Source organism: Tenrec ecaudatus, chromosome 1 (assembly GCF_050624435.1).
Source record: "Tenrec ecaudatus isolate mTenEca1 chromosome 1, mTenEca1.hap1, whole genome shotgun sequence".
Lineage (NCBI taxonomy): Eukaryota > Metazoa > Chordata > Mammalia > Afrosoricida > Tenrecidae > Tenrec > Tenrec ecaudatus.
This window is the reverse complement of record NC_134530.1, coordinates 124,597,124-124,616,255: the sequence shown is the minus strand read 5'-3', so window position 1 is coordinate 124,616,255 and position 19,132 is coordinate 124,597,124. Positions and strand designations below refer to the sequence as shown.

Genomic DNA, 19,132 nt, shown 5'->3' with positions numbered 1-19,132 from the left:
GCATCATTAAAATGTAGGTGCAATACAAATGCCTGTTAATTATTAAATGGACAAACAATATGTGGCACATTGTATGGCATATTGTATTATACAATGTATACTATTTAATCATAAAAAGAAACAAAGTATCAGTCAATACATGATTTTAAAAAAATCCCACCATACAAAATAAATGAACCTTGAAAACATCATGCTAAGTGTACGAAGCCAGACACAAAAGGCTACATATTGTACTTTTCCATTTAAATGATTTCTCAAAATGCAAATCCATAAGCTGGAAAGTTGTGGAGGGAACAAGGTGGGGAGAAACTGGTTTGGACTGCTAAGGGGTCTGAAGTTTCTTTCTGGAGTGATGGAAATGTTCTAGAATAACGCACGGGGATGGCTGCACAACATACTAAAACCCAATGAATTGTATACTTTAAAAAGTCAATTCAATGTTACGTGCATTCTATTTCAATGAAAAAATAACGAGCATAAAAAATCCATTGATTAAAAACAAAACAAAAAATCAATTTATCATAAGGCAATACAAAACATGAAATGCAATAACCTTCTTCTATGGTCAGAAATACCCTGTCCCAAATTTGGAATGCTACGGAAAGCTTGGGGACACGTATGAGAACCAATGCACTCCTAGGAGCCGTCTCTCCCTCTTTATGGTGTGCTCATACATTTCTCTGGAGAAACTAGTGACGATCGGCATGCTATAAAAGAGCCCGCTGTGGCAAAAAGCCTTAGTTACATCTTACCACTCATGCCTGGCAGCCCTGGGGAAGTGGCTCTCCAGAGTCTCGAGCTCTATGATGGTTACCTAAAGTGGCTGCCCGTGCCCAGTGATGGGCGTTTGTTTACTGATCATGGTCAGGCTGAGCTTGCTTAAATACCATTTTCTAAGACTTACATGCGAGTCCCTGAACGATGAGAAAACGCAAAGCTTTTAGATGGAATAAACCATAGCATGGTTGCTGCCCAGGCAGTGGACCACAGTTCACTGGAAACAGCCAGTTCAGATAAGTAAAATGAAAGCAGACATTTCTGACGATGATTTTGAAAGCTTTCCATTAGAGAACATCAAGGGCATAAAACTAGGGATAGCAAGTATCCGTACTGAGGGAGTCCCAGCTACATTCTATCCGCTGTTAGTCCTGAGTAGTATAACGTATGTGCCTGCTTCATTAGATAACCAAAGAATTCCCATGGAACACGGATCGCTCTTTTTCGTCTCCCACTGCTACTACAGTTCACAACAGACCATCCAAATACAAAGCAAGGTCATGCTCACGAAAGTTCCATATTAAATTTGGTGGAAAAGTAAGTTAAGCAAGAGTCACTGAAGAAACTTGATCTAGCATTTGAGCTACACATAAAGGAATGTAGGCCACTCAATCTGCTTCCTGGTGACCTTCTAGAGGGTCTGGCCACTTTCAGAAGATTTCTCAGCACTGGCACAGTCTCCGCTTGTTTTACAAGCTCAAGTATAAAGACAGGACAAAGATGGGGAAGTCTAAGAGCAAAAGGAGAGAAAGGAGAAAAAGGATAAAGCCAAGGGAGATTTCTCATGGTTATAAAAATCTCACAATACCATCAAAATGTTTCCAAAGAAATTATTCGGAATACTATGATCATGACAAACAGTGATTCTTCACTTTCTGGTTATCTCTATTAAAAGAAGATGAGAATTAGGACTATTAATACAAATGCCGTAGTACTCAAGTATAAGCACCCCGACTATCAGCCGAGGCACCTAATTTTACCACAAAACTGCATAAATGCTTCCTCCCTGCCTCCGCCACCCCTCCTCACTATCATGATCCCAAGTCTACCTCAGAAATCTGGCTAGACCAGAGGATGTACACTGGTACAGATAGGAACTGGAAACACAGGGAATCCCGGACAGAAGACCCCTTCAGGACCAGTGGTGTGAGTGGCAATCCGGGAGGGTGGAGGGAAGGTGGGGTAGAAAGGGGTAATTGATTACAAGGATCTACATATAACCTCTTCCATGGGGGATTGACAACAGAAAAATGGGTGAAGTAAGACGTCAGACAGTGTAAGATATGACAAATAATTTATAAATTATCAAGGGTTCATGAGGAAAGGTGGGAGCAGGGACGGAGGGGGGAAAATGAGGAGCTGATACTAAGGGCTGAAGTAGAAACCAAATGCTTTGAGAATGATGAGGGCAACAAAGGTACAAATGTGCTTGACACAATGGATGTATGTATGGATTGTGATAAGAGTTGTACGAGCCCCCAATAAAATGATTTTTTTAAATGTGCTGAAAAACTCAGCTTATACATGAGCATATATGGTACATTATATACTGTATCATGAAATACAAGTTACCAGTAAACCAAGTGCCACCCAGTCTCTTCCATCTCATGCTGTCATCTTGGATGTCTAAGCAGAACTGTACTCTAGAAGGTGTTTAATGACCTAGCCTTTCTTCTGAGGTGTCTCTGGGTGGATATGAACTTCCAGTCTTTCGGTTAGTAATCAAGTATGTACACCATTCATACCTCTCAAGCCAATAAACCAATCCCACTGTCACTGAGTCCATTCTGTTCACAGAAACCGTGTATGCAGGTTTCTGAGGCTATACATCTTTATAGGAGCAGATCCTGTGGATAACAGTCCAACATTTCCCTGACGGTATCACCAGAGCTCCTTATTTGCTCCACTCAGCAGCTCTAAAAGAATTATAGGAGACTACACATATTCATGAGAGTCCGTGGGTGGTGCAAATAGTTACTGTGCTTGACTTCCAACCAGGTCAGAGGTTCAGGTTCACCCTGACGCTTCTTGGAAGAAAAGTCTAGCAATGTATTTTTTAAGAATCAGCCACTGAAAACCGTATGAAGCACAGTTCTCCTCTGCTACACTTATTTATGAATTGTCATAAATGAGGATCAACTTGATGACAAGTGATAACGGTGAAATATATACTTACGCAATTCTATTAAAAGTCACATATCAAGTCTGTGGGAACAACCTAGTCTTGTTAGGGCATTAATTCAACATACAGTACCTTTTCCAAAACCAAACTTAATGTAAGCTTAAAATCTGATAAAATCCAATTAAGACAAAAATTTACTGTAACTGTTAAAGCAATAAAGGTTGCCAATTAGCAAATTACTTTATTGTATTTTGCATCAGTTTTTAAAAGAATGGCAAAACCGGGTCAATCAATAATTAATATATATATTTCTATCTGTAAGAGGTCCTTGAGAACCTTTGTGTTAACTCTATTTACTAAAGAACACTGAGAGGACTAAGCGGATACTGATTCCTTCACTACCAAGTAAGAGAAAACAGCCTAAACCCTGCTTTTAAATGGTCTTTCCATGTGGCTCTTGGCAACCAATTAAGGTCTGAATACATAATGTAAGTGTCAACAAAGGCTGTAGACATACTTACTGGCTGTGCAAATCTAGAAAGGAGACGGGTCACGATGGTTTCACATACTGACCGTGCAAAGATCAAGTATATCAAAGCTCTTGAATCGATTTGGTTCTGAGATTGTATGAATGTATAATTACTGTCAATTCCACCGATAACTTGTGTGTTTACCATCTTGAGTTTTTAAAATGTTCATGTAACTGTGACAGTTGGAGTTGACTTTTTACAGAAACATTTTACTTTTAAGACTGCAGATGTCAAATTTTAAGACCAAACTTTATTTCTGCTTTCTCATACTATACTATGCTCAAAATGTTGATTTTGTTCTCTAACTAAAGCTTACAAGAACATTATCAGTATACTAGTAAGCTTGTGTGTCTGAATTCTTTTCAAAGTGGTTCTCATGACAAATTTTAAAAACAGGTTAAGCATTAATAAATGCTAGTTATAATAAGAAAACTGTAATATCTACATACAAAGAATAGGAACTTTGATATAGTAATAATGAAAATACATTATGATTATATTCATCCTCAGTGACTATAACATAGCTATAAAGACTCCCAAAAAGTAGTCACTGATTAATGTAATTCAAGAAATGTCTATAAGTTATCACTTAAAGTGATAACTTTAAAAATAAAGATTTCTCTAGTTACAGGATAATTACCAAAAAATGTTAATTCCATGTATGCCTATATTCAATCTTACTGGCAATAGCAAAAAAGGTTGAAAGATGGGCCTTCTGCTTCACAAATGTATGTGTGTTGCTCTTTGTTCTTTATACATGAATATCTCATTGGGGTCTAGAAGCTCCATGTTTCTGTGTGTAGGCTCTTTATCCATCACTGCCCGTCACGCCTGTCTTTTCTTTCCCCAATGACAAAATGCCTCCCTTCCTCTCTGTAAAGTAATCGTAAACTGGAAGTGAAAGGAAACAGCCAGTGGAGACGGTTTACTGCAGCACTCTCAAACTGCTTGCACAAGGTGAAACACGCAGTACACCTTAGACACGCAGAGTCTGTTTTTCGAATTCATTTAGGTGAGTGTTTTGATGGGTCGCTGACTGCTGAAATAAGAGGCTGCCTACACTATCTCCAAAGTGAAGGAAGTCAAACAGTGTAGAAAGGCGCGAGCAAAGCTTTCAGCATCTTGCACCACCTGGGTGCCTCTATTAAAGTCAAACACCAGAGGTTGACTTTCGTATGGAGTAATCTTCTATGAAACTTTAATGTCGCCTTTATTATTCCATTGTCCACAGCTCTATTGTTCCTTGCTGCACATTTTGAAGAAGTGGCAATAGTTTGATAGGAGAACTGTATGGTCTAGTGTGTTCCCCCAGTAAGCAGCTGTTCATGAAGATAATATATTCAGTGACTGGCTTAGAAAGCAGGATTCTGAGATTACGGCTGGGCCTAGGCTTCTGGCTTGTCAACCAAAAAGTTACTTCCCCTTTAGTATAATGAACTGCAGAAGTCTAGTCAAACAGTTGCATAGGAGAGTTTATTAGCAGGCATAGGGCAGGGGTGGGTGAGCAGAGATACTGATATATTTATTTATTGCTAGTGACCAAAAGACTTACAAATTTCATAAAATGAAAAGAACTTAAAAAAATTAATAAGATCTATTTCACAAATTACCCATTCAACTGGAACATTGGATAGGAGAAATGACAAAAGATTTGTTATTATGGTCGATAAAAAATTTATATCAGAGCATTCAAGTAAAGTTACTTTCTGTGTTCTGATTTAATGAGTCCCGTGAGTTTTATCTGGTTGGGTAACACAGATGCTGGCTCACTGAAGCCTATGCTAATGTCTGCCAGCGTAGACTTCCTTGGGACAAGAAGGCAGAATTACCTGTCAGACTGAGTAATAGCAACAAAAAGGAAAGCAGGGCTCTCCAAACTGTTATGCAGTTTGCTCATAATACTTCTTGATTGGTGAGTGTCTGGTAGATATTCAATGTCTTATGGGCTTCAGTGGTGGTTTAATTCTATTGAAAGGCAGTTTTAAAAACCACTAGTGACTTCTCTAAAAGTTAATACGTATTAAATTCTTTATAAGTGTTGTGCAGTAAGCATATACTTCCATTCTATTAAATATTGGATTTTAAAGATGGATGTTAATTTGGATGTTACTAATGATAAAATGCTGAATAATGAAATTGTATTACCATATATACTCAAGTATAAGCCGACCCAAATATCATCTGAGGCACCTAATTTTACCACAAAAACTGCAAAAATATGTGCCGAAAACCTCGGCTTATACACAAGTATATACGGTAGGTATGCTGGTTAAAATACAGAGACACAGTAATGAGGCCTGTTTGAGGGCAACAAAATGCTCCCTGAAAAAGACAATGGAAGGACTACCCGGAACCGGATTTTCCACACAAGGCTACCCTTTCTCTTCTAAAGGGCAAGACACAGAATTCCAAAGAACAGGATCTCAGAAAAACAGATGGAAAAAATGTAAACAGATTGATGGTAGCATATCAAAATAAGGTGCTTCACTGTATAAAAAGTTATTTTCATTATGTAGGAAAACCCAAACCAAACTAAGCTCACTGCCACCTACAACGACCTACAAGGCCAAGGAGCGACCCTACAAGGCCAAGGAGAAGTAACTGCTTTTTTGGATTTCTGAGGCTGTAAACCTTCATAAGAGCAGACAAAGCTTTCATCCGTGGGCCAGCTGATGAGTTTAAACTGCTGACCCTGTGGCTAGCAGCCCAGACATAACCCCCCACACTGCCAGGTTTCCTTCACACAGCAAAGGGAAGCAGAAAAAAAGAGGCACAAAAACCAGTCACTTTCCTGGTCACAACTCCTCTTAATTAGTCCTCAGAGAGCAATCTGAGCGAGTACTTACAATGACAGCAAGACCACAGCAATTAGCGTCCACTCTGTAGGTTTGTGTATAATATTTCTATTTGTTAATCTGAAAGACAGGAAGATCAAATTTACCAAAGGATCCTTATGCTTTAATTTATTCTAAGATAAAATCATATTTGTGATATCCTGAATCAAAGAAGCACTTTTTTTAACGTTTGTAATTTGTGACCAGAAATGGTCAATTGTATCATAATAAGGCTCAATATTCAGCATCCGACAATGACCATCTCAAAAGGAAGTGTTCCTGTCCCACTATGATGTAGAAACAACACTATTCTTAGGCAAGACAGGGACAACATAGGGCATTAGAATGGATGGCTATTAAAAATAGAATGCAAAATAAATATATGTATATATGCTATTTTTAGTTGTTAATCTGACACAGAAGAGAATGAAATATTGCCCAGTCCTGAGGCATCTTTATGACCACTGCTTTAGCTATTATATCAATCTACCTGAAGCTGAGCTTTTGTTTTTGCTGATTTTCTACTTGACCAAAGATCAAGTCATTTTCCAGCAATTGGACTTTCCTGATGACATGTCCAGAGTCAGTGAGTCAAAGTCTTACCATTGCCTCTAAGAAAAACTCTGGCTGTATTTCTTCTAAGACTGACCCCCCCCACCTCACCCTCTCCCCACCCTTGCCTGTACAAGGTATATCCAATATTCTTTCTTTTACATTGTCCGGCTTTTGCATGTGCACGAAGCTATTGAAAAGACCACAGCTTGGGATAGGTGTACTTTAAACTAAAACCAAACTCATCGCCATTGAGTCGATGCTGACTCATAGCAATCCCTCGTGCGTTTCCAAGACTGTGCAATTGTTTACGGGAGTAGAGAGACCAGCCTTTCTTCTGCAGAGCTACTGGTAGTTTCAGCCCTATTATTCTAAAATTCCATTTTTCAACTAACTTGTTGAAGCTCCCTTGTAAATCTCATACATCCCTGTAATCACATTCCTCCCCAATATTTGATTAAAGCTAACAAGTACTCTCTGATTTCTATCTTACTTCATCTTTCGCACTTTCCAAGCAGAGTCCTGGTGGAACAATGGGTTGGGTTGGACTGCTCAAGGGAAAGCCGGTGGTTCAAACCTACTGATAGTTTCATAGTAGAATAATGAGGCTGTCTGCTCCTGTGAAGATTTAGTGTCAGAATCCCTGCGGAGTCGTTCTGTTTTGACCTTTGCGGTTGCTGTGAGTTGGAATTGATGTGAAGGCAGTGGGTTCGTTTAGGGCATTCCCACTTTGTGCCACAATGGCAAGTAATTAACGAATCAACCAGTTAACCCGCTGACATCAAGTTGATTTTGACTCAAGGTGACCCCATGTGTATCGGTATAGATTTATGTTCTACAGGCTTTTCCACTGGCTGATATTTTTCAAAGCAAACAAGTTTTTTCTTTCAAAGTGCTTCTAAGATGGTCTTGAACCTCCAACCTTTCAGTGAGCAGCCAAGTGAGTGAACTGCTTGCACTACCCAGGAATATATCAGGAATGACCGAAGAATGAGTAAATTAAGCTTAGGAGAAATGAAACCAGGGTGCCCCTTAGACATGAAGCTAGTGGAATTTTGGCTCACTTACCTTACAAACATCATCACGAAAGATGTTCGCAGTTGCTAGGAAAGGATCTCATGTTTTGTAAAGGAGAGGGTTGGCAAACATGAGAGACAGTCTCAATGAGGTGGATGACACAAGAGCCACAACAATAGACGCAAACATATCAACAATCATGAAGATAGTGCATGGCTGTGTCATGTTTCATTCTGTTATACATAAGGTCACCTGGTGAATCTGGTGATGTAATGGGTTACTTGTGGAGCTGATAACCACAAGGTCCACAGTTCAAACCCCCCATCCACTCGTGGGGGGAAAGTTAAAGTTGTCTGCCCTCATAAAGGTGTACAGTTTCGGAAACCCTATATGGGGTCACTATGAGTCTGAATCTAATCTCCAACAGTAGGCAAAGGTCACTTGGCATTGCAGGTGACTTGATGGTAACTTAACAAAAATTAGAGATGGCATAATCCACAATTTAATAGCAATAAAAGTTGATTTACTAAACTGTAATAATAAATCTTTATGCAAGAAAAGTTTTAAAAACCTGTAAGCAAATTCTTGCAAGATGCTGCTAGGTGCCATTGAGTCAGTTGTGCCTCACAGCAACCCCATGGAAAGAGAACGAAACACTGCCCAGTCCCGCGCCATCCTCACCATGGCTCTCACAGCTGAGCCCATCGACACAGCTTCTGTGTCCATGCTAGCAAAGGCCTTCCCTCTGTGTTGCCCTGCTACCCTGCTAAGCATGATGCATTTCTTAAGGAACTGATCTTTCCAAAGAACCGAAGATGAAGTCTCATCATCCTTGCCTCTAAGGAAGTGTCTGTACTTTGGCCAAGGCAGATTTGTTAGTTGCTTTGGTAGCCATGGTCCTTTCTGTGTTCTTTGCTAACACCCCATTTCAAATGCATCGATTTGTCTATGGTCTTCCTTATTTAATGTCCAACTTTCAACATGCATATGAAACAAATATCCCCTTGATATTTAATAATAAAGATATGTACAGCAGATTTACCCAATGCAACTTGTCTTTTGATCTGACTGCTGCTTCCATGAGCAATGATCATAAATCCAAACAAGATGAAATTCTTGACAATTTCAACTATTTCTCCATTTATGATGATACTACCTATTGGTCCAGTTGTGAAGATTTTGTTTTTCTTTACACTGAGCTGTAACCCAGACTGAAAGCTTCAGTCCTTGATCTTCATCAGCAAATCCTTCAAGTGCTCACCTTCAGCAAGCACAATTATGTCATCTGCATATTAAAGGTACTTCCATATTATCTTTCTCAGAAAGCATTCAGAAAGATCAACTGAAATAAAAATTTAAAAGCTGCAGTGTCACTCCATCCTGTGTGGTCATGAGGTGTTGTCAACGGAGTAACAGGCATTAGAAGACCCATAACAAACAAACAAACAAAACTACACTGTTCAGAACAAGGTGGGTCAGAGACCCAAAGCCCATCTACAGACAATGGGACATCCCTTCATAGCAGGGTCACAAGGAAGAGATGAGTCAACCAGGGTGCAGTAAAGCATCGATCAAACACACAATATTCATCTGGTTCCTTGAGGCTTCCTCACTCCCCACTACCATGACCCCAGTGCTGCCTTTCACTGCGGGTTAGACTGGAGCAAGAACACAAGTACAGATAAGAGCTCACGACACATGGAATCCAGGAACAGGATTCTGTGATATCAGAAGGGTAGGGGGAAGGTGGGTAGAGGAGGGGAAAAAGGCGGAACCAATGGCAATGATCAGCACACAACCACACACATCCCTCTGGGGAGGAACAACAGAAACCATGGGGGAAAGGAGACAGTGATCTGTGTAAGAAAATAATAATAATTCATAATTTATCATGGGGTTATGAGGGTGGGGGTAGGGAGGGAGGGAAAAAAAGAGCAGTTGGTACCAAGGGCTCAATAGGAAGTAAATGTCTAGAAAAGAATGATGGCAATATGCGTACAAATATACTTGCTACAACTGATGTATGGATTATTATGAGTTGTAAGAGCCCCCAATAAAATGATCTTTTAAAAAAAATGCAGCGAAAAGAATCATTTTATGTGGTTCTTCTAGTGATAGTCTGCAACTCCCACCAAACCAACTTTTCCTGATGGGTTTAGGAAACACAAGGTGAGGGAAGATACTGATAGGATTCAGATGTGTGTGCTTATAACTTAGATCCTGCTGGGTCTAAAATGAACCATCTCAGAAGCAGGAGGCGGGATCTTATAAGTGGCAAGAGAGGAGAGCCAGGAGGGGAGCATATCTTTTGGAGCCCGAGCTCCCTGCATATTGAACTTCCTTGATCTAGCAGACATCTTTGACACCAGAAGAATGGCAACAGAAGAACCAGGAGCCAGAGTGATGGACTGCCCAGACGTACAACGAATGCTTTGTGTAGGAGGCTGGGTTACGGTGGAGGGAGTCTTCTGAAGTAATTGGGGAGCTGGGCTTGCTGACCCATGGAGCTGGAGTTGAATGCCTTCAGGTTGAGGCTTACAGCAGAGTGGGATGTCCTTTGGGTATTAACTGTTATCAGCCCCAACGGAGCTTTGTAGCATCACTGGAGCAGGGCAGAGGCTAAGCCAAGAGGCTCAGGGCCAGGGAGCGGCCTGCCTGTGGGCACGGCAGAGAAAGTACTGTACTTACTGCATAACTCTATCTTGAGTACTTCTTACCTGATTTGTAACCTGTTACCTCCTTTAATAAGCCCTACAACCATGAGCACTATGAATTCTGTTTGGCCAATGCAATGAATTATCAAACCTATCAGTAAAACAGAGAGTGCTATTAGGAGAGAGCAATAGTATAAATCAATAAGAAAACATCAAATGATAGGGCAGGCAGTTTATAGAAAAAAGATGAATGGCCACAAACATTTCCAAAAGAGCTCAATATCACTAGTAGTCTGAAAATCTGAAAATAAAAAATTAATTCTATCACACCAGCAAAATGAAAGACTGACAATATCAGAGATTAACGATGACATGCAAAAACAATAACTTTCAAATAGTTGATGCAAACAATTGAGCAATATCTAAGAAAGTTGAAAAGGCATATGAATAGTTTAATTTTAGCAATAAAGCATAAAAATACTCATTTCACTTATAGAAAACAAGATGTATATGAAAATAGTTAATGCAATACTTTTTTGCAACAGCATATACTAATGATAAATTATGGCACATTCACAGTATAATAGCTGTTAAAATCAATAAAGTAGATTCACATATTTTGTTCATAAATTTGAATGAAAGAAAGCAAGTACAGTATAACATTATATAAATCAAGAGTAGACAATATGTTCATTTACACACATACACATATTAAAAGTATTAAAGCAAATACTATAAAGATATACTTCAAATACATTATGAGTTGCTTCTGGAGTGGGAGGACGGAGAATGGTTTGGGGAAGAGAAACAACATCAAGTCCACATCTTAGCAGCTTTGCAGGCTGTTCCCTCCACCTGAAACCAACATGACTCAAGGGCGACTACTTCAAGCCTTGACTATAGAATGTCATCTTAAAATACGACCTATCAGACCCCTGTTAAAAAGTACACCCTGCACCTCATTTTCCACCCAGACACTCCCGTTCTTCTGACTGCTGTATATTTTTCTTCTTTTCCCTCTGCATGTATCACTTGTTAACATGATTGCTGTTTTCCCTTACCTCACTACAGAATTGTTGTATTCTTCACTACTGTCTACAGCAGAGTCAGTAAGTATTCAATTAATATTTGTGTGAATGAATAAATCCACAATATTTTCCTTCTCTTATTAAAACCTGAACATCTGAGTTAAACATTACAAAACAATAAAAGCCATTAATTAAGCATATTGTTTTTGTTACATTATTTGTATGTTTCCATAGTTTAAAAAAGTTTAAAAATGTCAAGATGATGTAAAGGTGGAGTGGTTGATAGGTTCAATATCTACAGCTGTCACTAGTACTTAGTACTAGACTTTTACCTTAAACAAGTTACTCAATGGCTTTTAAACTTTTTTTAACTTAAGTAAAATAGGAGCATGGTTTAATTGTGAGAATTAAACATATAAAAGACCAGATCCAACTGATCCTGTTCTCCATTCTCATCCACAGCATTTGACACAATGATCACTCCTTTGTCCCCGGAACACTTTACTCCTGGTTCTCACTTGCCTGGTTGCTCCTCCTGCCCCAGCCCGGCATCCTCTCCCCGGCACACTGCCTCAGTTCTCTTCTGCTGGTTCCTTCTCATCTACTCAAACCTCTTACTATTGGAAGGCCCATAGTTCTGACTTTGGATCTCTTCTTCTTTCTGTATATCCCCATTTCCTTGGTGAAGTCATTCAATCTCCTAGCTTTTCAATATTAAGACAGCTACAATGAGCTCAAACAAAATTGCCTGTGAGGAAGGGTCAGGACCAGGTAGTATGGGTTGGGGTTATGAGTATGACTTGAAGGTACCAAACAATAAACATGATGAAACCATCAAATCGGTATCTCCAGCTGAACCTCTATGTTCAATTGCCGACTTGACATCTCCACTTGAAGGTGCAATACCAAAATTCAAACTCACTGCCATCGAGTCGATAGTGACTGATAGTGACCCTATAGGGCAGGATAGAACTGCCCCTGTGAATTTTGAAGCCTATAGTTGTTTACGAGAGTACAAAGTCCTGTCTTTCTCCTGCGGAGTCATTGCTGGTTTTGAACTGCTGACTTTGCAGGTTGCAACTGAATGCATAACCACTATGCCACCAGGGCTCCTTTGAATGTATAACAGACATCTCAAAAGTTCTAACAGCCAAGTGCGTTCTTCTTCCCCCACAAAAGAGTCCTTCTTCAGTCACCTCATCTCAATAAATGGATACCCTCTCCTTCTAGAATCAGTTTATCAGGCCAAAAATCTTGTCTCTGCACAAAACACGGCCAACTAACCACCAAATCCTGACAGTTCTGCTTTTAAAATGTCTACCATCTGATCCTTTTTATTACCACTTATTTTTTATCGTGCTTTTATACCGTATTTTTGCATAAGGTACCAAATAATTTCCTAATGGATCTCCTTGCCACTGGTATCTATTAAAATGTATGTCAAATCAGGTCATTTCAGTGTTCAGAATCTACCAATTGTTCTCTCACTTAGAATAAAAAAAGAAGACCATGGTTACAAGCCTGTATGGTGTGTACCATACCCATCCCAAGCCCAGTCCTCTCTGATCCTGTTTTAACCCTTGCCTTTGCTCCTTATTGCAGTCGCACTGTATCATCAGTGCCCTGTGACTACACCAGGCCTGCTCCTGCTTCAGAGCTGCTGCAATCTCCCATGCCCTCCGTCTGATAAGCTTCGACACACAGCAACACCGCTTCCTCCTCTTTTTAGGCCTGTACACAAATAGCCTCCGTGAATTTCTCCTTCTCCTTCCTTTAGGCCACCCTAAAGGAAATTGAAACATCAGCACTGTTTTTATATATAGGATACAGAAGAATGCACAGTGCCTAAGGGGCGAGGCTTTTGTCTTGAGTTTACTGCTGCACCTATGGCAAGCAGCCCTGCAGCCCAGTGGGTTAACTGCAAGGCTACTAACTGCACGGCTGAGGATTAAGACCTACGGGGAGGCGAGGCCGCCTGCTCCTGGAAAAATACACAGCCGTGGACACCCCAAGGAGCGGTTCACTTGGTCTTGCTATAATAAAAAAACAGTTTTATGGCAGAATTGAACACAAAACCAAAAAAGGCCAAAGAATTAAGAAAAAAAAAAAAAAGCAAATATTGCTCTAAAAAGAACTCCCTTTCTATTGTACTCAAATCTTCCCAAGATAAAACCCGACAAATGTTCAATAATTCACTTATTCATTTATCAAAAACTGAGGTTAGTGCCTTTTCTGTACAACTGTCCCAGGCACCCGGGAAAAGGCAAATAAGAGACAAGGCCTTTGCTTTCACAGCAAAATTATTTCCCGTGGCAGAACAGCAAAGTTTACTTGCTCTTATATTTTTCCTCTAAGTCAAAATAATTTCCAGTTTAGCTGCTAATTGAAAACATATTAAAAAACAAAAAACATATTACTGTCTGAGTGATGTCAAAACACAAATAGTAACATTTGCTAGAAAACACTTAAGATGCTCATAGCTTCAAGTATATTATTGAAAATTCAACAGATTCAGAAAAATACCTTGATTTGTCACTTAGGAAATTTAAAAAGAACTTTGTATCAAAATGTAATTCACATTCGAGTACACCTTTGGAAAGCTATCTTGAGTCAACACTGATGACTGAGTCATTACAAAAGAGGTACCGTGTTGAGAGGCTATTCAGTATAGCATTCCAGATAGATGACTGCAACGCCATTCAGTGGAAGTGACAGCCCTGTGCACAGGGGAAAGGTTCTTCAAAGAGATGGAAAAGCTGCTTACTGTTTCAGTTCTAACATCGGCTCTTCACTCTGGCTGCACATTAGAATCATCTGGGGAGCTTTTAAAATCTACTAAAATGTGGGCCTAAGCCTGACCAAAGGAAACTCAATCTCGAGGGGGACAGCCAGGCATCTGTAGTTGTCAGGAGCACGCTAGGTCATTTCGATGCTCCACTGGCTCGAGAACCACTGTTCTCCAAGTTCCTACTATTGATTATCATTTCAAAAGGAAAGATGCTGTTTATATCAACTCTTTCTCACTGTCAATATTGTTGACCAAAAAAACCTCTCACCATTAGTCACTGTCATCACGGTAGCATTTCTTTCCAGAGGCTTCACCTGGAAGCCCAACCTACAAATGGTTAGTTACACACCCTCGGAAGTTGCCATCAGAATCTGAAGGCCAAGCAGACCTGACCTACCACAGTCACTCTGTACGCCAGCAACTGATGATAGCTTTCTCACAAGCATGAAGGAAGTTGATGGCCTGCGTGTACTAATTATAATTAATGATGGTTGTACATAATTTAATTTATAGTAAGTTAAAAATAAACACTGAATTTGATTTTAAATGTAATGTACCAATGCCAAAACAACTGATAGAGACTTAAACTTCGCTAGCAGGAATGACAGAAAAGGTTGATGACAGTTTATTAATATAAAAGCAAAAAAGGACATCTGCAAGACTCATGATATCTGCAGTCTGGAACTGAAGAACACCGCGCCTCAACTTGGCTCGTTTACGTGTCACAAGGAGGTTTGGTTTCACAAGTAAAGAACACTCTTCAGGGAATCCATAGGACTACGTAAATGAGATGAATATATATACTCTTTTTACTATGTTTATAAGTGCATTACTGCTTAGTACACATATTACATAGATGTCAGTAAACCTACACATGTGTATGCATTACATCTTTGGTATTAATACTATAGATATAACGAATGGTAGAACTTCTTACAGAACCTTTTATAACGACTCCGTCAGGTCCATTGGGTCTTTATCTTGACAGAAAAATTTGAGTCTGGAATCCTGGGTTTTGATTCTCTATTTATTGTACTCTTCAATTCACATGGACTACCAGATGTTACTGTGGTATGTATCTGAGGAAACTGTTCTAGTTACATAATCTGGTGTCAATTTGAGGATTACGAGTGTAGGGGTGGAGTGTAAGCTGTCAGTCAGGAAATAGACAATGAGGCCTCTGTGTAGGCATAGCCTTCCCCTGAGAATTCTGGGAAATCTTGTTTTTCCTCCTTGAAGGCGGGAGAGACTCTCTGCTCACTCCCTTACATACGCTCTAGTGACAAGACACATGGCACTTTGCTGACAGACCCCGTGCCCTGGGAACTGGAGAAGCCATGTAGAGACCCCCCCTGCCAGCATTGAGATGCTTGTACCACCGCTGGACCCACAAGACTGGCCTGTGATCTTCCTGCATTTGGCGTCATTGCATGTGTTTCGTGAGTCTGAAGAGGGCTTGTTATCGGACATTTGGGCTAATATTAGAATTAAGGACTTGATCTGGGCTGCTTTCTATTATACAATTACCCTTTACATATGAATTTGTTTCTCTAGTTCAGGGGTCCTCAAACTACAGCCCGCGTGCCACATGGGGCCCTCCAAGGACATTTATCTGGCCCGCTGGGTGTTTTTGCCCAGTTTTGTTTTTTACTTCAAAATAAGAAATGTGCAATGTATGTGCATAGGAATTTGTTCATGGTGTTTCTTTTTTTTAAAACTATAGTCCAGCCCTCCAATGGGTCTGATGGACAGTGAACTGGTCGGCCCCCTGTTTAAAAAGTTTGAAGACCCCTGCTAGTCTACCCGGACTAACACAGAAACGAAACCAATGTTTGGATAACTACATCAAAAAGGCTATCATTTCAGAGACTGAGAAAAACAATACAATTCAAATGGCTTAAGTATCATCCTCATGTCTCAGTTTTAACCGTCACTACTTCTGGAAGGTTGCCCCTAATGATGCCAATGCCTTCCCCACCCGACAAGGTTCATTCCCTGCTGAACCCACCATCCCACTGCCAATGAGTTGACTTTGGCTCCAGTAACCCCTAAAGAACTGCTCTCATAGGCTTCTGTAACTTCCAGTATGATACATTTGTTTAGTTTATCATACATATAACTACTTAAAGAGCCTTGGCTTAAGCATTGGGCTGCGAATTGAAAGTTCAATTTGAGGGCAGTGGGTTTGGTCTTTTGGTTGCTAGATGCTGTCGAGTCAACAGGAGCCTTGGTGGCACTGTGGATTGCTAACTGCAAGGTAAACGGTTCAACTCCACCCGCCATTCTGCAGTAGATGAGGCTGTCCGCTTTGTAAAGATTTGTAGTCTCAGAAACCTAAGGAACCGTTTGACTCTGCTCTATGTAGGGTCTCTGTGATTTGGAGTTAGCTTGACGGCAATGTACAGAGAGGAAGAGTAGACTCTGACTCACCACAATCTTCTGCACAACAGAATGAACACCTGCCTGGTCTTGTATCACCCTCACAACCCTTCTTGTTTGAGCCCACTGTTGCTGCCACTGTGTCAGTCCACCTCATTGAGGGTTTTGCTCTTTTTCTGTTGAACTCCACTAAGCAAGACATTCTTCTCCAAAGTTGATGATAATATATTCCACAACAGATTTTAACTAGTTAGGATCTAATAAGGATTGATTGTAACTACAGGGCTGTTGGAACAAAAAATATATATATAACTGACCAGATAGCGGTTCCCAATGTGAAATTGTTCTAGTAAACACTTTATTAAAAAGCTTTATCTGAAATGTAAACCTCTACCCTAATTAAAACATTACTTAAAACAAACACGACTTTTCTCTGAGTTAGCCTGTGGTGTACTGGAAAGTGTTATTTCAGTGGAAAGGGGGCGTGTGTGTGGTGTGATTCTGTGGTGATTAGTGGTAAAGAGAGGGTTCCGACTCCATGCACAACAGAAGGAAATGCTGCCCGGTCCTGAACCATGCTCGCCCTTGATCTCATGCTTGAGCCCACTGCTGCAGTCACTGCGTCAATTGAGGGCCTTCCTTTTTTTCAATGCCCCTCTATTTCACCAATCACGATGATGTCCTTCCCCAGGGACTGGTCTCTCCTGACACATGCGTGAGACAACGTCTCACCATCCTTGCCTCTAAGGAACATTCTATAGAATGCTTGTATTAACAAGTTTGAACCTTAAAATTATGCCCACTACTATTCGCAATAATAAGCTATAAAAATAATCTTTTGGGGGAGGGAGGGGAAAAAAAAGAGGACCTGATGCAGAGGGTTTAAGTGGAGAGCAAATGCTTTGAGAGTGATTAGGGCAAAGAATGTATGGATGTGCTTTATACAATTGATGTATGTATATGCATGGATTGTGATAAGAGTTGTATGAGCCCCTAATAAAATGTTAAAAAAATCTTTTGGATGGGTTGATTCTTATACCTCAGAAGTCCATTATGTATGTTGGTGCTATCAGACTTTAGTATTAGGCAATTCCTTGGTCATTTGCCAACTGCTGAGACGTGCACTTGTGCCGTTCTCCTGACACAGTGCTTAGCCACCTAGTCCCATGCTTGGTGCGGGGTAAGCCCTCCTTATTAATAGTTTCAGGAAATTCCAACTTCAAGTACTATCAGTTCTTTAGTCTCCCTTTATCTCTACTTCTGTACCTTGTACTTGTACACAAGTCAGTATTAAAAACTGCCTACTCTGTTGCACGTTCACGGTATTCACCTTATCTTCTGGAGGAAAGTTCTTCACAGTGTGGGCATCATGTTTCGTTTGTATTAACCACAGTGCTGCTGGCACCTGCCAGATGAGGGGCTTCAAACAGTTCATGGAAAATGGAATCGAAATACAGATTTTCTAAGAACATTTTTAAGCCCCCTTTGAAGATCTTATCTAAGCTGTCACTGACTAACCGTCTTTGTATCAGTGATCATATTCCCCGCGGACTAGAAGGTTGAGCAGCCCTGGTGGTGCTGTGGGATAAGGACTGGGCTGCTAACCATAAAGCTGGTGGTTCACACCCACCAGCTGCTGCGCTTCCTAGGAGGAGGAGACCGTCGTCTTCTGTGAAGACTTACACTCCAGAAACCCTCTAGAGGGTGGCTGAGTCAAAATCGCCTCAATGGCAGTGAGCTATTGTTAGGTTTCCCCATGTACAAATAAATTACCCAAAGTTATGTGTATGAAGATTTGAGTAAATTGAGAGGGCTGTCAGGCCGGCCCCTCCATGAGGCATGATCTTCCCTCACTGACCCATAATACTAGGGGGACAGCACTGAAGACACTGTGTGGAAAGTGTGCAGGTCTGCCCCATGCACATCAGGGTGAAACGTGAAGGGAGTACAACACGGTAGCAAGGGGAGTGTGGTTATTACAAAATCTGGTGTCACCTTGTGAAGGGGTGGAATGTAAACTTGTCAATTAGGTCACAGCTTGATGATCTCATTTTGGAGGTGCTAAGGAGATAAACAGTTTGCTGGAGGTGGGACACACAGACTCTGCTTCGTTTTTGCTGCTGACAAGACACAGGTAGCTATGCTAGAGCCCTAGAGCTGGACAAGTCATGTGGAGACCCTTGCCAGCGCAGAGACGCTTCCACTGCCACTGGATCCACAAGACTTTGCACTCACTAGCCTGTGATCCTCTTGGATTCAGTGTCATTGCATGGCTGCGTGAGTCTAAAGAGTAATTTATTGACTAATATCTATATATGTAATAATATCAGACTTATGGACTTGATCTGGACTGGACTAGCATGTTTTCTTAATGTACAATTACTTTCTGATATAAAGTATATCTGATTTCTTTCTCTAGTCAACCAAGAACAACACAGGGAGCAAAGTAAC

The 19,132-nt window shown here is 40.5% G+C and overlaps 1 protein-coding gene across 2 annotated transcripts in view; it reads right to left on the bottom strand.

Moving 5' to 3' along the window:
- RPAP2 (RNA polymerase II associated protein 2) overlaps positions 1 to 19,132 on the bottom strand; it is a 98,730-nt gene that overhangs the window by 30,856 nt on the left and 48,742 nt on the right. The window contains exon 11 of one of the 2 annotated variants that reach the window (XM_075558404.1): positions 6,276 to 6,344. The exons of the other annotated variant lie outside the window; for it this stretch is intronic. Coding sequence (XP_075414519.1) covers positions 6,276 to 6,344 — 69 coding nt within the window. The remainder of the gene's footprint in view (positions 1 to 6,275; positions 6,345 to 19,132) is intronic. 2 annotated transcript variants of the gene reach the window in all.